At 41.9% G+C, this 19503-nt stretch overlaps 1 protein-coding gene across 1 annotated transcript in view; it reads left to right on the forward strand.

Moving 5' to 3' along the window:
- The window catches only part of NBAS (NBAS subunit of NRZ tethering complex), a 363692-nt gene that overhangs the window by 330700 nt on the left and 13489 nt on the right, over positions 1-19503 (forward strand). Inside the window, exons 49-51 of the mRNA XM_065891748.1 lie at positions 5359-5498; positions 9135-9273; positions 14502-14630. Of these exons, the coding sequence (XP_065747820.1) occupies positions 5359-5498; positions 9135-9273; positions 14502-14630 (408 nt within the window). The remainder of the gene's footprint in view (positions 1-5358; positions 5499-9134; positions 9274-14501; positions 14631-19503) is intronic.

Consider the following 19503-nt stretch of genomic DNA (forward strand, 5'->3'; position numbering starts at 1 on the left):
AAGTATTAACTCTCTGATCATCTAGAAAACCATGTTTAGGAACCTTCCCTTAATACTCTTTTCTAAAGAACAGAATTTGGCATTAAGATAGACTAGTCTTGGACTCTTTCCCAGCAGGATGGGTTGTAAACGTCTCAAAAAACTGCTGAGAGACAATTCTCCATGGATTTCTCACGTTTCTCCAAGTCTTATGAGCAGAGTCACTTTGCTTATCCCTGGATCTTCACGGTTTTCTCTTATGTTTTTTTCCCTAAAGCTTTATAGTTTTATATTTAACATTTAATACATTTAAATCTCTTATCAACTTTGAATAATTTTTGCATTAAGTGTAAGGTTTGGGTTGAGGTTTATTTCCCTTTTTTGCCTAGGGATATCCATTTCCTCCAGCACCATTTGTTGAAAACACTGTCTGGCCTCCAATGAAATGCTTATGCCCTTGGTCAAAAATAAGTTGGGTATATTCGCTGCTGGGTTCTCTATTCTGTTCTTTTGATCTTTGTCTCTGTCATTCTCCCAATACCACTTATCTTTCTTACTGTAGCTAAATAATAAATCTCAATATCAAGTAGAGGTATTCCTCCCACCTTATTCTTCTTTGTCAAGATAGTTTTAGCTATTCTAGGGAATGTCTTTCCATTTACATTTTATAAAAGCTTGTCTAAATCTACAAAAAACCGTTCTGGGATTTTGATAGACATTGTATTAAACCTGTAGATCAGTTTAGAGAGAATTGACATCTTTACTAGGTTGAGTCTTTCCATCCATGAACACAGTGTATCTCTTCATTTATTGATTTCTTTCATCGGCATTTTATACTTTTTTAGGATATAGATCCTGAACATGTAAATTTTAAAATTTTCTTTGAAGCAATTATAAATGGTATTATGTTTTTATTGTCAGTTTTCACTTGTTCATTGTTAGTATATAGAAATGAGGTTGATTTTTCTGTTTTGATTTTGTCCTGTGCCTTTGCTGACTCATTCATTAGTACTAGGGTTTTTTTTTTTTTTTTTAATAGATCTCTTGAATTTTCTATGTAGACAACCATGTTATCTGCAAATAGAATTTTATTTTTTTCTTTCTAATATGTATGCCTTTTATTTATTTTTCTTGCCTTATTGCAGTGGCTAGAGCTCCTAGTATGATGCTAAATAAGAGTGGTAGGAGTGGACTTCCTTGTCTTGGAGTATAATGTGGAACTATCACTTCTGTTTGGGCCACTTTACCTTTCTGCTTTTAAATATCATTGCCTTGATTATCAGTTGGTGTTATAATCTTTGCTTTAATCATCAAATAGAATTTAGAAAACTTATATAAAAAAGGATAGTCTATTGTATTTACCCATATTTCTGCTTTTTGTATTCTACATTCTTCCTTCTGAGGTTCCAAAGTTCCTTCTTCTATCATTTCCTTTCTGTTTGAAGAGCTTCCTTTAGCTAGTCGTTAAGATGAGGGCTGTTGGTAACAGAGTCTTTTAGTTTTCCTTATCTGAAAATGTTTTTATTTACCTTTTTTTTCCTAAAGGGTAGTTTTTCTGTATATAGAATTTTCAATTGACAGTTCTTTTAACACTTGAAGAATATTGTGCCACTTCTTTCTGGCCTCCATGGTTTCAGATGATTAATCCTGTTTTTCAAATTGTTGTTCTTTCTTAGGTAATGTGTTGTTCTGGCTGCTTTCAAGATATTTTCCCTTGTTTTTTGTTTTCAAGAGTTTAATTGGGTTGTGTCTTGGAATGGATTTCTTCGGACTTACCCTTTCTGGGGTTAGCTCAGCTTCTTGAACCTGTAGATTCATATCTTCCACCAAATTTGAGAAGTTGTTAGATATTATTTCTTAAAATACTCTTTCAGCTCCTCTTTCTTTCTCCCTTCTGGAATTCTGAGAAATGACCTTACCTGGGATGTCTTCTTTTTCTAGGTGAGGAGTCAGGAAACACTGGGTCTAAGTGTCTTCCTTCTGTTGGTGAAGGAACACAAGATACCCTCCTGCTGCATTGTTCCTCAAGTCCTAGGGTCCCAAACTAGTTTGCTTTCCTTTTTCCTACCTTTAAGAGTTCTCATCTGGTGTCTCATTATTTTCATAGTTTATAGTTGTGCTTAGCAGAGAGGAGTAGGGAAAAATGGGTCAAAGCCATTTTGTCCAAGCTGGAAGGTCCTTGTATATGTTTACCTTTTATATTTCTTGATACAAAAATTCATTTTGAGTTTTAGTTACCAGAATTTATTTTTAAAGGCTTTTAGACATGATGAACAAGATAAGCTTATGTTATTTTGGTAAGTTTTGATAAATTTAGTTATTTTAATATGTGGACACAAGTCCTAGATGAACACTTGTATATCAGAGTATATAATGATTATCCAACAAAGTATATTCTTTATCATGTGTTAAAAAAAAAAAACAAAACATGTGCTCAAGTTCATTTTTAGGCGCATTTTCTTCTCAAATAAGGTAAAGCTTTCGTAGCTACAGCGATAGAATTTAAAACTGCTTTCTTAAGAGCTGAGTAATAACAATTTGACATCCTTTTTGATAACAAGGGAGTATGCAAGTGTCCATACACAAAATGGATAATTGTGTTAAGTTACTACATTTTTCACATTTGTATTTTAAACATGGGTGTCAATGCTCTGAAAAATAAGTTACTAATAATTGAAATGATTAGTGAGGATTCAGGAGAAAATGTTTCCTGACAAAGCCATACTCTTACAATTCTGTGTACATGTGAGAAAGGCATTGTACAAAACACTTATTAGCAAACGCATTTTTTAAAATGGAAACTAATATTGGTACACTAATATAAAAACAAACAGAGAGAGATCTAATTTCTAGTTTCTAGTTTCTCTTTCCTTCCCTTATGATACAGTTCATGCCCTAAAAATTTACAAGCTATTATAGTTTCTGAAAAGAAAGAAATCTAAATGATATTGAAAACATGAATCACTTTTTCCTAATCTCTTCATTTTCATGATATGGCTGCATTTCATGTAAGGGAGAATCATCTTGTTATTAATTATACTGCAGTTAATTAAAGAAACTGGAATATTGGCACTGCTGGGAGACAGAGCATTCAGTTGTTTAAAAAATATTTTTTCAAGCACAAAACCTTCTCTACAAATAAACTCAGATTATAACTCAGAAAGAAGAAAGCAGCCATTTACCCTGCTGCGGACCTCCAGATACCTCCTTAGAACTTCTGGGACATCAGGGATTTTTGGAGCCCAATTTTCAGACGAGGAAAAATGAGACTCAAAACAAGGGACTTTATTGAAATCACATAGCTAACTGCAAGGCATCATCGGTTGAAACATAATGTCAATACACATGCTACCTCTGGGTCTTTTTTAGTGATTTCCTTTTGGTGGGATCTTTTTTTTAAACCTTACATCTATCTCCAATAAAAAAAGAACAGCCAAAAATTTATGGTAACTCCATGAATATTTAATATAGTTCTGCGTTACAAGATTTTATAAATAAATTATCTTCATTCATTTGTGTATCCATGCATTATTTCATCCATTCACTAAATAAGTACGGTGCATTTACTCTATATCAGGTATTATTTTACGTAGTGGGGATAAACCAGTGAACAAATAAGTTTCTGTTTTCTCAAACAAATATGCAATATGTCACGTACTTGTAAGTGCTAAGAAGGAAAATAAAGGTGAGGGAGGTAGATAGGGGTGGGGGAATATGCTACTTTGGGGGGGGGTAGTTACGCAGTGTGTTCCCTCAAAAAGTGACATTTGAGAGATTTGAAAGAAATGAGAGAATGAGCCATGCAGGTATCTGAAGAAAGAATGTGCCAGGCAGAGGAAGCAGATCCAAGTTCCCCAGGTGGAAGCGGGAGTGATGAATGCACAGAGCGCCTGGGAGGCCCCGAGGCTGGAGAGGAATTGAAGGTGGTGAGGTCAGATAATGACAGATGGATGTCTTGAGTTTGAGAGGGTTTTGGTTTTTTTTTTAAACCTTTCTTTATGAATAGGCAAGAAAATATTGCCCAACTCCCAATTAGACTACTAATTTAAATAATTCAGAGCTTCTCTAGCTTACTGAGTCGTCTAGCTTCAGAACATCCTGATCTGAGTATAATTATATATCAGCTCTGCTGCTTGCTAGCCATGTTACCAGGACAGATAAGCCTGTTTCTTCATCTGTAGATTGAGGTTAAAAATACCTGTGCAGTTCTCCATACAAAACTGTTGGAAGGGTCAGCTAACTTACTGTATTATAAAATTATCTTAAAAACAAGAAAAAGCTTTTGGGTTATTATTCTGTGGAAGAGTGACATGGGGCTTTAAGTCAGGTTTGGAAGGATCTGAATGGTCACTGTGTGAGGAAGACTCCACATGGTAATTACCAATAATTTCATTGTGCAAATCAACTTTTGTGAAAATGCAGAATTCATGGTATAACTTTTTCAGGTGACTGCTGGGGTCAGAGCCAGGGTGACCATTAAATCAAATGTTTTGGAAACATGCATTAGTATAGACAATTTAGCAAATATATAGGTAACCATCTGTTCTCATTATTCTTTCAGAGTATCATCATCTGAGTCCAAATATAGAGAGTCTATGTTGGGAGAGGCTAGGAAACAAGAGAAGCAGCTTTTGGCTCACTTTTATATTTAAAACTGCTTTCTAACTTAAAAAAAAAGCAAACATTTTATTCACAGAGGTGTTGGAGGTATGACTTGCTTGAGGACTGCCTCAATGTAAAAGAAGTATCATTTGGTTATTCAATGAGAGGAAAAATTAGTATTTTTAGTTGATAGACTTCTTTTGCACTAGAAATGGAGATGTGAATAAAAGTTATTTTACTTTATTTTGATTTATAGCAAAAAAAAAGTTCCACGTCAAACGTACTTTAGTAAAATCTTTACTTTCAAATTAGAGAAATTTTCTAGACAATGTGAAGATTTAGCGATACTCATTCTAAAATGAAAATTAGCAATGCAGGATAATTTAAACTAAAAACATTGGCTAACATCGAGTATGGTGAACTATTATAATTTCACATGGAACAGTTCAGTATTTTAACATAACATACATTGAATGCCAATAAGCCAGTTGTTTGGAAGTCCACTTGTTTGAATTTATTTTGCTAAAGAATGTTAAGAGCCTTCCTGTGACTTCGTTCTAAGCAATTTGTAACATAGATGTTTGAAGTTGGGTAAAACGTAGAGCTTTTGAAAGTTTTGGGGGGAGTGGGGGTGGGGGAGATGTTGTTGAATTTCCCCTTGACACACTGTAAAAGTTTCCGAAAGAGCATTTAATCAAAATAATCAAATTTGAATTTTTCCGGACAGCAATTCCGTGGCCTTTGCTGTGGGTTTCAAGTGTGTGTTCCGCCTTCCAGGTGGACGTAACTGACACGGAGGATGAAGAGAAGCGCTACTCGCTCTTTGTGGAGCTCCTGGAGGCCAGTCACCGAGAGGTCGAGTTCCAGCACCTGGTTTTGCTCCTGCAGGCTTGGCCGCCTGTGAAACGGGAATATACGTGAGTATTAACATAAAAGTAGACTTCTATTTGTCTAGACTCTAGGTTTATAAAATCACTACCTTCAGAAGAGCCAGTGAAAGAAATATATAAAATCAGTATAAACCTTTAGATGAAATTACAATTGTTTTTCTTGAAATATCACAGTTTCTTTCCATTTCTCCTTACCCCTAAAGCCAAATATTTTATTCAGAAATAGACAGTGCTTGATAATAACATCTGATTTAGGATGTCAGCAAAATAATTTTGTGCCAGTATTTTCACCAGGACATGTTTTGACGCTCTTTTAACACGGCTTACGATGCTAACTTGAGAATCCATGGGGAATAAATTGATAATTTCCATTTATTGAGAACACAGTGTATGTGCAGTTGGCATACACTGTCAAGTCACACAGCAAAGCTACACGGGAAGGTGATGTTATCGAATTTTACGGATGAGCACATGGAAGCTCAGAAGTTAAACAGCTTCCGGCAGCGCCTGGCCCTGAGACGGAAGAGACAGAGTTCCAACAGCTGCTGGAACCTCCACAGCCCGTGCTGATCCTCTGTGTCAGGCTGAGGTTGCAGCCACCACTAGAGCTGCCCCGGTAGTCGCACAGTCCCTGTGCTGCTGGCCAAGGAGTCCTTTGGAAGAAGTGGCCAGATTTCCTCTGAGCACATACGCTGTCTGTCAGGAACTGCTGCTCCTCTGGCATAAAACGAGAGCATCCGCGCTTCTGTTGTGAATGTCTCGGCGGCCGGGACTCACCTTGCTCTTCCCGCGTCAGCCAGCACTTTGTGCGCCCAGACCAGTACATGTCTCCGCACCTCAGATGTACGCAGAAGGATGTTTTCTCGAAGTGATTCCATGAGCAGCTTAGGAGCGCTAAGGAACATCTGGGCAAGCCCCTTTACCTTCACCCTCAGACGAGACCGTTAGGAATTCCTGAAGCAAACCAAGGAGGCGGGCATTTTGGTTTGGTTTGTTTTTTTAACCAAGTGTTTTCAGAAAGGCAAGAGGCGTCTCTTAGATCTCAAGCATCTGTGGCAGCGATGGCGTGCTGACGTCTGCGCTTGAGCATAGGTTCTTACCTTCACTCTGTGAAACCGTGCAGTGCAAGTTCCCACATCATAAAAGCTTTAGTTTCACTTGTGACAGTACCTTGAAACAGCATTTCCATTTGGTTCCCAATTATCTTGGCAGAGCTGCCTCAGGTCCTGAGGGTGCTTGTTAAAAACAGAGTCCCATGCTTGGCTCTCCGAGTCCAACTCTCGGTACCAGGGCCTGGGCCTCAGTTTCTAAACAGCTCCTAGGAGATGATAATGGGAAATAGATGTGGGACCCACTGATTACATTGTCAGTGATGCTTCCCTTTTTTAGAAGATCATGAGAGTTGAATTATAGATTTCTTCATACACTCAAAATGGATCTCTGAGTCTAAAGAGAATTTTTCAAATTGAAAGTATGATACTTCTGGTAGATTAGTTAACTGTGGTTCTACAGTTTCTTTTACTTTGGGAACACTGACCATTGCAAAGCACTCACTTCCCCACAAGAAGCAAGCTCGGCTTTACTTAAAACACTTACTGCATTTAAACATTTAATGCATTTGTAGACAAAAAGGTACTCATTTTCAAACATGTTCTTGCTTTTGTAGTCCTGTGTGAAATGTGTAAGCTGCTAGTAACCTGTGTTTACAGACTTCCTTTATGAAATCATTAGCGTCAGAACCAAGCATTACCAGAGTCCCCTTAACCCTCTTACCAGCTGTGTCTCCTCTACCTAAGCGATAACCAGTTATACATACATATTTGACTTAATAATAAGTCAAATAAAGTCCATTTCTGCTTCTTTCCTGGCTCAAACTGGTGTTTTAGCACAGGAGAACGTATGAGGGAACACTTAAAACGGGTCCTTAAAAGTACTTAGGAATACTTTTTTTCCCCCAGACAATCCAACGTACGACTCCAGCACTTCCGAAACAACCAGAAAAGGGGAGGGGAGCGTGGGGAGCGGGGAGGGAGGGGTAGTGTGGCGATGACTGAATGTTGCCGGTCAACATGGTAAAGTCAGACCTTTGACTTTCAAGAACTTTGCTTGATCCACATGACCGCTAATTTACTGGTACCAACTTAGGAGTTTTGGTTTTAGTCCCTTGGCAGAACCTGTATGGAAAGCATAATAGATTGGCATTAGGGAAGATCCGTAGTTTTCCTCCAGTGTATCACAGCTGGCTGGTGTAAAATACATTTTTTTAACTTTTTATTTTATATTGGAGTATAGTTGATTAACAATGTTGTGATAGTTTTAGGCATACAGAAAAATGATCCAGTTAAACGTGTATCCTTTTTCAAATTCTTTTCCCATTTAGGTTGTTACATGATACTGAGCAGAGTTCCCTGTGCTCTACAGTAGGTCCTTGTTGGTTCTCCATTTTAAATACAGCAGTGCAAATCTAAAAAGAAATGGTGCAGATGAACTTATTTACAAAACAGAAACAGACTCACAGACTGGGAGAACAAACTTATGGTTACTAGGGGGGAAGGGTAGGGGGAAGGGAAAGTTGGGGAGTTTGGGATTGACCTGTACACACTGGACAATATGTTTTGATGGTTGTTGTAAAAGCCACTGGGATGCACTGTGCAGTTCTGCTTCAGGGAGGTGGCCAGACTTTAAAGAAGAAAGCAGAGGGCGAGTCCTCTAGTGTACGAAGACTCACCCATCAACCAGATGCTCCCTGAGCTTTGTTTGTACCTTGAAATAAGCAGCGTTCGTTGTCCTCATGAGTTGTTAGTATGAGCTGAGACACAAAGGCTTTGCCAAAGGCTAGTACTCTGAGTCCCCTTGTTGTCGCACTTGATGTTTTTCTCAGGCACAAGGAATGAAATTCTTTCCAGGGAGGGACCATCCTTTGGTGTTCGGTGGCTAGAAGCTAGTGCTGTGCTAATGAGACAACAGACTCTTAATAAAGAGTAAAATTATTTTAAAATGTTGTAAGTAAAATCAGTACCCCAGAATGAATGTACCTTTCACTTGTCTCTTGAAATATAAATCGTGATGTTTTTATGAAGTCAAGGTAGCGGCTGCCAGAGAAGGGAAACAAAAGGCAAACTTCTGTGCTTTTGTGTCTCAGAAATAAGAGAATAAATAGTAAGATGTGCCTGCTACTGAGAGCGGTACTTCACGGTGGCAACGCCATTCATTAAGCAACGCAAGCCTGCCCGGAAAACATTAAATTGCCTTTTCGCCGTGAGAAGAACCAAGGCCCGGAAAGGTTGGGTGGCCTCCCCAGAACAATACAACTAGGCTGAGCGTGTACAAGTCACTTCTGTGACTCGCGCAAGCAGTCAGGGAGCCGGAGTGTCAGCCCGAGTTGCTGGGCTTCAAAGCAGTCTGTACTGGTTGGCGTCCACCCACTGGCTCCATGCTGCTGGGGCACTTGTCCATACCACAGCAAGCTCTTTCCCCTCTGTGGGCTGGTGTCTTTTCTCCAAGATAGACGTGAAGGAACACATCATGCAGCTTATGACTGCAATTTGCCAAAAGCATTTGACTTGAAAAAGTGGGATTTCTTTTCTATTTTAAAATTTCTTATCACAATTGTTATAAGTTTCGTCGTTTCCCATGCCTTGCATTTTTCTCCCTTCGAACCAGCATAACCAATAATCCATGGGTGAGACTGGCTACAGTGATGCTAACCAGATGTACGGTGGAGAACAAGGAAGGGCTGGGGAATGAAGTTTTGAAAATCTGCCGCTCTTTATATAACACCGAACAGATGCTCCCTGCAGAGGTGAGTGGGTATTTCAAGTGGCTTTCCTGGGGGATATCCCTTTCCATTTCCCAGCTCCTTGGTATAAACAATACCAGTGACTGTACTTGGGGAACATTTAGCTTAAGTTATCGGTAGGTAAAGTAAAGCCCGTAATTTGTGACCGATCAAATGAAGAAAAGCAGGGTTAAAAGGATTCTTTGAGGTCATTTACTCTTTGTTAGAGCTCTGAAGCAGTTTTCCTTTTACAAGTCCCAGAGTAGAACCCAGATTTCTGGTTTTTTTGGGTGCCCTTTTATGTCTAACGCACGTTTCTGTTCTAAGAGGTCTCGGTCGCTCAAGCGTCTTGCAGGCCAGTTGGTAACATAGCAGCTACCTTAGCACTCCTCGGCAGGTAACCAGCCACTCTGATTTTCACATACTTTTTTGACATCATTGTAATAAGATTGCATAACCACAATATTTATTCTCTGTAAACGTGATAAAAACTCAGCCACCTCCATGTTGACCTTGTTCTCTATTTGATCCTGTAATATGTGTCCCAGAGATATTTGTGTAATATATATGTAAATTTGTACATTCTAAAATAAGCACGTATTAACTGCAGCCCCCTGCTGTGGATCTGACCTCAGCAATGTATTGTTTGAGCAATTTACATGTCTGAAATTTAAGCCTTTGGATAATGGCACTAAACTGATTAATTGGTTTTTGAGTTTCTACCACATAGCGGATGAACTTGAAAATAAAATTGTAAATAGGACTCTTTGAATCTTCATTGTAATCACTCAGGGAAAATACTCTCTTTATGAGTGCAGATTAATGAATTGTTTTCTGAATGAAGGGCTGGCTAAGTGTTTTTGATTGAATTTAAGATACTGTGTCCATTTAAAGACGTCTTCGACCACCAGAATGACAAAATTATTCTATAAAATATTTAAAGTACCAGCACCAAAGATAACTTCCCCTTCCTCCAGTAGCCTGTGATTTGCTTGTGTCAGATGCTTATATACCTGTGATCGGCTCTGCTATATTGTGAGCACCTGGAGGGTAGGAACCATGGCTGTAGCATCTCTGTTTCACCCAAGGCAGGATTCAGCAACTGCAGAGAGTGGGGGCTCAACACGCTGTCTTACCCCCAACCAGGGTAAGTAAATAACATGGGTTTCATCTCTGCCTTAAGCTAAGCTAAGATCAAGCATTGTTAGATTAGGACCAAACACCAGAAGTGTCCTACTGTCAGTTCTATTGAATCTAGGTTAGGAAAACATTACTTAGGATCTCTGGACCTCCACTTTCTCATCTCTGAAACAAGGGGTTAGACCACATGACCTCAGCGGGGACTCTTGTTTCGACTGTTCTGTGAGGTCCCCAGTCCTGGGGGGAGCGTGACCTGAGGCTGTCTCTTCACTTCTTCATCCGTAGCACTTAGTTCGCCGCCTCTCATGAGTCCATCGTTCTCTTGGGGTGAGGAGTAAGGTACTGGATTGAGCTCCATTTTGAAGTGGGTCATTATCGCTTCTCTGTTCCAGTTTGATGATTTGAAAGATCATCATCAAGAGCTCTGTTGCCACAGTGACTTTTCTTCATTTCTGTTTTGCTACCTTCTGTGTTTTAATTGGGTACATATGTAGATTTTTTTTCTTAGGATGCCATGATTGAAGGAACTCTGCAAATGTCGTGTACTATTTTTATTAATCACTAAATTTGCTCAAATGTGAATCAGAATTGTTTCAAAGGAAGGAACAGTATTATCATAAAATGGAAATGTCTTGTTAAGTTTATTTTACCGCATTTGGAATCTACATAGTCTCAGTTCAGACTTCCATGAGATTTAATATCACTGTGGCAGTAAAATTATCCATGACTCACTTCTTTTTCCTCCAGTACCTTTGGTTGCCCTACTGCCCGGTGTGTGAGGTGCGTTTGCCTGATTATCTCTGACGGGACTTAAAGGGGCTTACTTTATCCTTCATCCCCATTTCCCATCCTCCTACCAAGTTCCCATATGTAGAGATTCTTTTTCTTTGTGGCTCTTTTCACGATCTCCTGCTGTTGCTCATGGTACTTGTTTACTTATGGCCATGATGGTTTTGCTGATGGAAAATATTAGAGAAAGATAAAATCACTGTTTCTTACAGGTCATGTGTCCCACGGTCTTGAAAGTTAACATATCCTCCTCTCAGCTTCTGTCCATGGCAACGCGTGCAGCGTCCTCAGGAGTGGGGTATCTGTAGAACCAGAAATTAGCAACTTGGCATAAAACAAGTTCCTGGCATTTAGATGTAAAATCCCAAGTTCCGTCTACTTGTGGCTGCCCCCGAGGGTCCCTGCAGGGGCACAGCAGGAACTAGCATGGCAGACACTGCGGCGGGTGTGTGGGAGCCCGCCCCCCAGCTCACGAGGGAGCCCAGCTGACCCCGGCTTCTCAGTCTTAGTGTGACTGTTCTCTCTCACGGCTGAGGCACTCCTGAGGACGTCAAGAGCTCGGTTTTTTGAATCGACGACACCCACCCGTGCACACCTTGTGCTCCACGCTCTTGCTGCGGGCCCTGCCACACGTTTAGGTGCTGGATACCCCAGGACCAGTGGGAGGGTCGCGTGAGGACAGAAGGACCGCTGGTGGACCGGTCCCGCTGCTCTGACGACCGTCAGCCACAGGGCCCAGGGCATCACCATAAACCCCAGTCCACAGGGAGGACCGGCGCCCAGGGTTCTGGCCTGGCTCTGGGCCCCAGCCCACCTGCTCCTCTGCATTCAAGGCCTCTCATTGTTGTTCTGTGTCCTGATGGCCAGACAGGTTTGAGCTGCGAACGTACCATATAAGGTGTTTTGTGGTTCCCTTTGCTACTTTGACCTTTCCTGCAGCTCCCCAAATCCCTTTATAAACATCCTAATAAACTGTCCTCTTGTAACACAGGGGGAAATACCTGGTGAATATAGTATAGTCCTTAATTACAAGTAAGTATTTAGCCAGTAACTGTTGGCTAAGAGATAAAAAGCACTCAGTAGCTCTCATAAAATGAATTCTTCCATTCCTGGGTGTCCTTGTCTGGCTGTGGGATATCTAGCCATTATGCCTGCTCAAGGGGTGTATAGGTCATTTCCATAAATTTTTCATCAAAGCTGAGATCAGCCAAGTGATATGCTTCTTCCAAATATCATAAATTACTGAGAAATACCTATTTACCAATTACTGATAACTTATTGAATAAGCATATATGAGAGTTAAGAGAGAGAATACAAATAATTTGGGGTACAGTATGTACTAAGCAAGTTTGGAACACAGAGAAGGAAAAACCTCCTTGCCCTCAAGTGAGGCAGATAGACAAATGAATGATTACGATAATACAAGATGACAGATAACGTAGGAAATATTCAACGAGGTATAGCCAGAATATAGGAGCGCCAAACCTGGGACATCAGAGGTACCATCGCAGGGAATGGAATTTTCTTGTGCCTTTGTAAGCTGAGACCTAACGATGAGTAGGGGTTAATCAAAGAGAGAGAGACAGCAGAGGTTACGTCGTGTGCGAAGACCCAGAGGTCCGTGAGAGCCTCACACTCGCAGCTGCGTCCTCCACTGTGGCGGCCGTGGGCCACACGTGGGTATGAAAATCAAGCTTAAGTGAAATTGAATAAAACTTAAAATGCAGTTTCTCAGTTGCACTAGCCACATCTCAAATGCTCACAAGCCCCACGTGTCAGAGCATCCCGTGGTGAGAGGGAGGTCTCCCGTGCAGGCGCTGCTCTCAGAGGACTGTGCGGGGTGGGAGGGCGAGGCCGTAAGGCTACAGGGAGGAGGGCGGAGGAAGCAGGTTGGTGCGTGGCGGCTGGGCTGGACTGTCACGCACGGGGGTTTATATTGCGTCTTCCCAAGTGTTTTCTGCAGGTATTGGCATCCCAGATTAAAAATCCGCATTTCTCTTTGGCCCCGATGCTGGGTGAGAGGCCTCTGTATGCGGTATGTGCCTTAAGGCATGCAGAGCACTTTCCTGAATGAGAATCCGTGTTTGAAGTACACATTTTACAGAGCTGTTACCCAGCCGATATTGATCATTCTCACACGGGTTTGGGGGGCACAGCCTGATTTCCAGCAGTGGCCTGCTGGGGGCAAGCTAATAAAAGACAGTGAGTGGAATTCCAAAGAGACCTTTATCCCAAGCTTTAAGCGGGGCTTCTTTATGTCAGCCTTCTTTTATCTACTCTTTATAGTAACGTAAAGGAATTATGAAAATGTCATGCATTTGAGTTTTCCTCCTCCGATGTGCTCCTGTCGGAGTAGCACAAGAGGAAGGTCGTCCCACACAGGGCGGTGACCCCCAGTTCTTTCAAAAACAGCCCTCGCTTTATATAATGAGGTTGCGCTCTTTGTCCGGTCTCTGGTCCAAGTGTTCTGTTCTTCACGTTACAGCTAAAGTCAGGACACCGAGGGAACGTGTAACTCAGCAGGGATGAATAGCTTGAAAATTTATTTTCTATGCTTTTATACTTTTGTTGTGAAAGATTATCGTTTGTTATCTTATAGAAAAGCCTGCTCTCTGATGGCAGGTTCAGCCAGCATAAAAAAAGGGCCGCGAATAAAATGCAAATGTGTCTGTGACGATCTAAATCCGTTTTCATTTTTCTGGACCACAGGTAGTTTTTATGAAGATGGAGCATCTTAAGTATATCACGCATCCAGTTTACATTGACATTAACTATAAACAGGTTTTAAAATATGCAAATTGCTGATTTCCTTTGTTACAGTGGGTGATAACTAGATATTTTTGATAATTTTAACAATTGACAATAGTTTTTATTGTTAAGCGTCTAGTATATGCTGAGCATTGTACATTATTATTCACTAATACACACACACACACACACACACACACACACACACACACACCCCACACTGCAGAGTAGATACAGTTTACCTCTGTTTTACTTGGGTGGAAACTAGAGCTCTGAGAGTTTAGGAAAATAAATTCCAGTCCTATATCCATCCATCGGGATCCTATGCAGCCATTAAAATAGCAACGTTGTAGATGAATATCTGATACTTGGAGAGATTTTATGAATAGATGGTGAAGTGAGTGAAACAGGTATCAAACACTAAATCAGCGTGGTCCCATGTGTGCATTTTGTACAGACACAGACAGACACACACACTCATAGGAAAAGGTGTGGAAAGACACAAGCAGAATCATGCCAGCGCTTCGATGCGCTCCCTTTTCTTCTCACTCACGAAGTTGCCCTTGTGCTTCCAGGGTGTGAAGGAGCTGTGCTCGCTGCTGCAGCACCAGGCCCTGCTGCTCCCGTCTCTGAAGCTTCTCCTCGAGAGCCGAGACGAGCATCTGCACGCCATGGCCCTGGACCACATCACCGCCATTGCTAAGGTGCTCCCTGCGGAATTTCTTTCTTATGTTTCAGAGAAATGAATTAGTAATGCCATTCTCATCAAGAACAACCGTGATTTACTCAGGACTATTTTGTCTCCACTCTGACCACATTAGCTGTTTCTGTTTGTCTAAGCAGTAGATATTTGTCTATTTCACAAACATTCACTAAACTCCTCCCATGAACCACACTCTGGGTTTAGGTGCCAAGAATACAAATCCAGATCATGAAGCATTTTCTCTAGAGAAGCCGTGTGTTAGTCTCAAGAAAATGTCAAAGCAGCCTGGGGCTAGCGGACTAGTCCTTGCCACTTGAAATCTTGGTTGAGGAGCTCCTAGCATCAAGCAGGTTTTCTGTGCCTGCATGTGTTTGGTTATCTACTAATAAAAGGTGAGAAAGAGTCATGTTTCCTGGCACCGTCGGGAATCTCAAGCTCGTGTTTCCTCTGGCGGCCGACACCACCACTGAAGCCCCTCCTAGTTTGAGGAATGGGGGGCTAGTGTCAAGGCTGGAGAGTCCTCCCTCAAGGCTGTTGCCTTGTTATCATGATTAAGGAAGAAACTTTCACTTCCCTTTTTAAATTTTACACTTTAGGATTAGATAGCTCAGGGTTGTGTTTAATGAATGTGCATTGTATTATCCTTACTGAAACCCTTCTGCAGGGCGATCATTCTTTCATTTGAAGTGTGTATGTGTGTGCTTTAACAAAAATACAAGAGGATGTCTTTTAGGGACCGGAGAGGGCAGAAGGATCCTAGAGCAGTGGTGCAGTGAAGAGATTGATGAACAGATGTCATGGATGTACAATTTTGTTAATGACAAAGGATGCAGAAAGCAGAACATAATTGCATTTGGAAACAGTAATAATGAACAAAATGAGAAAAACCTAGTGCCTTTATTCATTTAGATAGATTTTCAAAATAATGTAAAGTTTCTCTAAAGATTTTGTGTTGATAAAAATACCCTTCGTGGGGCTTCCCTGGTGGCGCAGTGGTTGAGAGTCCGCCTGCCGATGCAGGGGACATGGGTTCGTGCCCCGGTCCGGGAAGATCCCACATGCCGCGGAGCGGCTGGGCCTGTGAGCCATGGCCTCTGAGCCTGCGCGTCTGGAGCCTGTGCTCCGCAACGGGAGAGGCCACAATGGTGAGAGGCCCGCGTACAGGAAAAAAAAAAAAAAATGCTTCGTTATCACTGATAGTTGAGCATGACAAGGGCCTTTCTAGAAACTAGACTGAAGTAGGGAATTGAGGGGACTTGTCCAGTGGTAACCTCCCTGTCTCTCTGTGCTGAAATAAAAGTTGCATAATGTTGGGAATTTACAAGAAACTAAGAACTGCAGTGAGATTTTTTTTTTCTTAGCTGATTTTTAATTGCAAATCCAAGACATCGGGAAGAAGGGAAAACTGGAGAAAATCAGGCTGCATACTTTCAGTGTCTTTTTTCCCTCACCACCGTTTAACGTATTCATATCTCTGCTCAGGTCTTCCCACTAAAACTTGCCATGGGCCTCTTTGAGCATAAAACAGTGATGTATTAAACGTTGCCGTTCCCCATTCGTCCTGGGTAGGGCATTCCTGACACACTCCTGAATCCCATAGGCGAGCGTCTCAGTTTTCATTTTAAAGATTCTTTATCTCAAATGCATCAGAACTGCAACTAGAAGGGGGGCTCCCTAACCGTGAACCAGCCCTGCTGCCTGACACACACGCCTGCATACACGCATGTGCACACGCACACGTGCACACACCATCAAAATAAGAAATCAAGTGGGAATGTTGCATCACCCAAGTCATTTTTAAACGGCACTGGTTTCCCTCCATGTAACACTTTGATCTGCGCGTTTGACGTGCAGCAGTGTGCTAGGGCTGTGATGAGAGCACCCAAAACCTCTGGCCTTCAGGCGCGAAAATCAAAGCCAGACGTGTAAACCGCTGAGGCGAGTCACTTACCTACCACTGAGACCCGTACTTTTAGGAATTCAGTGACGACACTGACCTGTAACTTCTCTGCACTAAGTTGAGGACTCACATTAGGCTGGCCCATCTGTGACCTTCAGGTGTGTTCATGGAAGCTTTTGCATCCTCCAGGGAAATAAAGTGTTGCAGAGTTTTCCAGTTTTTAAACATTTTTTAACTTTTTATTTTGAGATAGTTTTAAGTTCGCATTCAGTTGTAGAAAATAACAGCAAGATTTTGTGTACCCTTCACCCAGTTTCCCCAAGTGGTAACATCTCGCATGACTATAGTATAATTATCACCAAGACGTTGACGGTGATACAATCTCCGGACCTGATTTGGATTTCACAGTTTTATGTGCCCTCGTGTGTGTGTGTGTGTGTGTGTGTGTGTGTGTGTCTGTGTGTGTGTGTCTGTGCATAAAGTTCTACACAGTATTGTCCCTTGGAGATTCATGTGACTGCAGTGAGGACCCAGAGCAGCTCCATCACAAGGACCCCCAGGCCACCCCTTATAGCCGCAGCCAGCCCCTCCCTCCCCCACCCACCCAGCAGCCAGTGGCAGCTGCTAATCTGTTCTCCATCTCTGTAATTTTGTCGTTTCAAGAGTGCGATATAAATGAAAAGAAATTACTGTAATTTATCCTTGCTCTCCCAGCACCATTAAAAAGTCATGTTATACTTTTCTAAGGGAAGAGTTTCATTGGGCCTTTTTGCAGGGCTCCTGTCAAGCTATTTTAAATCATACTTGGTATTACAGTGAAAAATATGAAATGTTGGCTTTCTTTTTTTGTGTTTATTTTGCTATTCACTCTGTCCATTACTGTGGGGGCGGAGGGCTGAGTTCATCAGTAACTTGTTTCTGCCCTTTTGGTTGTTGACGGTAATTCCTGTTGACATTGAAAAAAACAACAAAAGCAAAAAACATCTGTCAGAGGAACTCCTCTGATAGGCAATTGTTCCTGCACAGTGCGTGGATCCAGGCAGAAAACGCCTCCACTTGCTTGCTGATAGCTTGTATAATTCTGCTATTTGTTATAAGATACTGACAGCTTTATAGGTGTTTACATTTAAAAGGATGGTACTTAATGCTGATGCCAGAGATTATACCAGCTTCTCTGCCAATAGCGGTGCTCACTTCTTTCTCTAAACTTTTCTGAAATTGCAAGCCTCTGGTGTTTGGCATGTCCTTACAAATGGCCAACAGCTTCTTTCCTAGGCCAGAAATAGAAAGGCCTTCTTAGAGATTATGTCACTGGTGAATAATTAAAACTCTGGTGTGGTCCTGACTGCCAGATCACCCTCTCCATCAGCCTTGGTGAGATTTAGAGCTCACCTTCAAAACCTTCTTCTCTCCAAGAAGTATATTCATTGCTGGTGAGTTTGAATCTCATCCCTGGATACTTTCTACCAGGTGGAAGTCTCTTGACTCATTCCATCAAAGTAAGCAGATGTGTATTTACAATAGCTTCACAGACTGAAACATTTCCCGGTTCATAATTCCGGACGTGTGGTGGCTTCTGCTCTTCACTACGTCGTCCTTTTTAGTTATGCTCAGTGCCTCTGCCCGGACGCCACATCGCAGGGACTGTCCTGGACAATGTGCCTATTAAAAGAATCATTCATGGAAGGGTTTAAGACCTTTGGCACCTAATTAAGTGTTTCTCCCTGATGCTAGTAATAACTGTCTTCCAGTACCAACTGTGCCAGGTGTTATAATAGGAACATCCTGACCGTCCCTTTTTAATAATCCTCTGGAAAGATACCATTCTAGTTTCGCAGATGAAAACACTGAGCCTCAGAGGTCATACGGCTAGTAAGTAGCCTGACCTGAAATTGAAACCCCGGATCCAGTGTTCAGAGCCTGTACTTGACCACGCCGCTTCTTTTGACCTAACTTAGTGGGCTCTCTGATACTGGAAAAGGGTTGTCTCCACGGGGTAGTGAACTTGCTGAAAGCATCTTGAACCATATAATATCAGCACTGAAAAGAGCAGCACAGAGCTAGCTTGACAGCTTGCCCGGTACAGGGCTTCCTTTTCCAAATCCACTAAGTCACTGGGCCCTGGTCCAGCCCGGCTAGGGGTGGGGAGCTGACCACTCCCTGGGTGCTCTGTGCTGTGCTCTGAAAGCCCTCGTAAGAGAGCACCTCTAGAATGAAGCCTGCAGCCTTTATCTTGAACATGTGGATCTCAGTTCTGCCTGGTGCAATTGTTTCCACAACACAGTCCTTCATGGTTTTAATAAATTCTTATTAAATTCTTATCTCCTTTAATTTTGCCATGAAGGTACTGGAACCTACCAACATTACTCGCAGTGACCAGTGTCTAGGTTGGAGGGAGAGCTTTAAAGATTCTCAGAAAAGCATGCTTGGATTAACATGTTTACAGTCGACCCTTGAACAGCACAGGGGTTAAGCCACGTGTAAGTTAGGCTTGGCCCTCTGTATCCGAGGTGCCTCTGAATCCACATCTGAGGTTCCTCCACACCCGTGGATTCAACCAACGAGGGACTGTGCAGTGCTGTAGTATTTCCTACTGAAAAAAAATCCACGTGTAAGTGGCCCAGCACAGTTCAGACCCACGTTGTTCAAGGGCCAACATGTATATAAAACCGGGAAACCTTCCTTTCTTTGTTCCCCCTTTAACTCAATCCATATTTCCAACAAGGACCTCCCTGGTGAGCATCTGTCCCCCGCTGTAGCGCTCCCGTAATATTGCCTTCTCGCGTTGAAGTCAGGCTCACACATGTCCCCCACAGCCTCGGCGTGCTGTGATAACAGGGACCTTGGGCTGGGCTCCTAACAACCCTGTTTGGTGTCTGCAAAGCCCTTCTTTTGTTTTGGACCTTATGTCAGCTGGTTTTCTTCTAAGCGTATCCAAACCAGGTTAGGCTGAAGCGATCCAGTCATGCAAAGA

The sequence above is a fragment of the Phocoena phocoena genome, chromosome 14, assembly GCF_963924675.1.
Source record: "Phocoena phocoena chromosome 14, mPhoPho1.1, whole genome shotgun sequence".
NCBI classification, from domain to species: domain Eukaryota; kingdom Metazoa; phylum Chordata; class Mammalia; order Artiodactyla; family Phocoenidae; genus Phocoena; species Phocoena phocoena.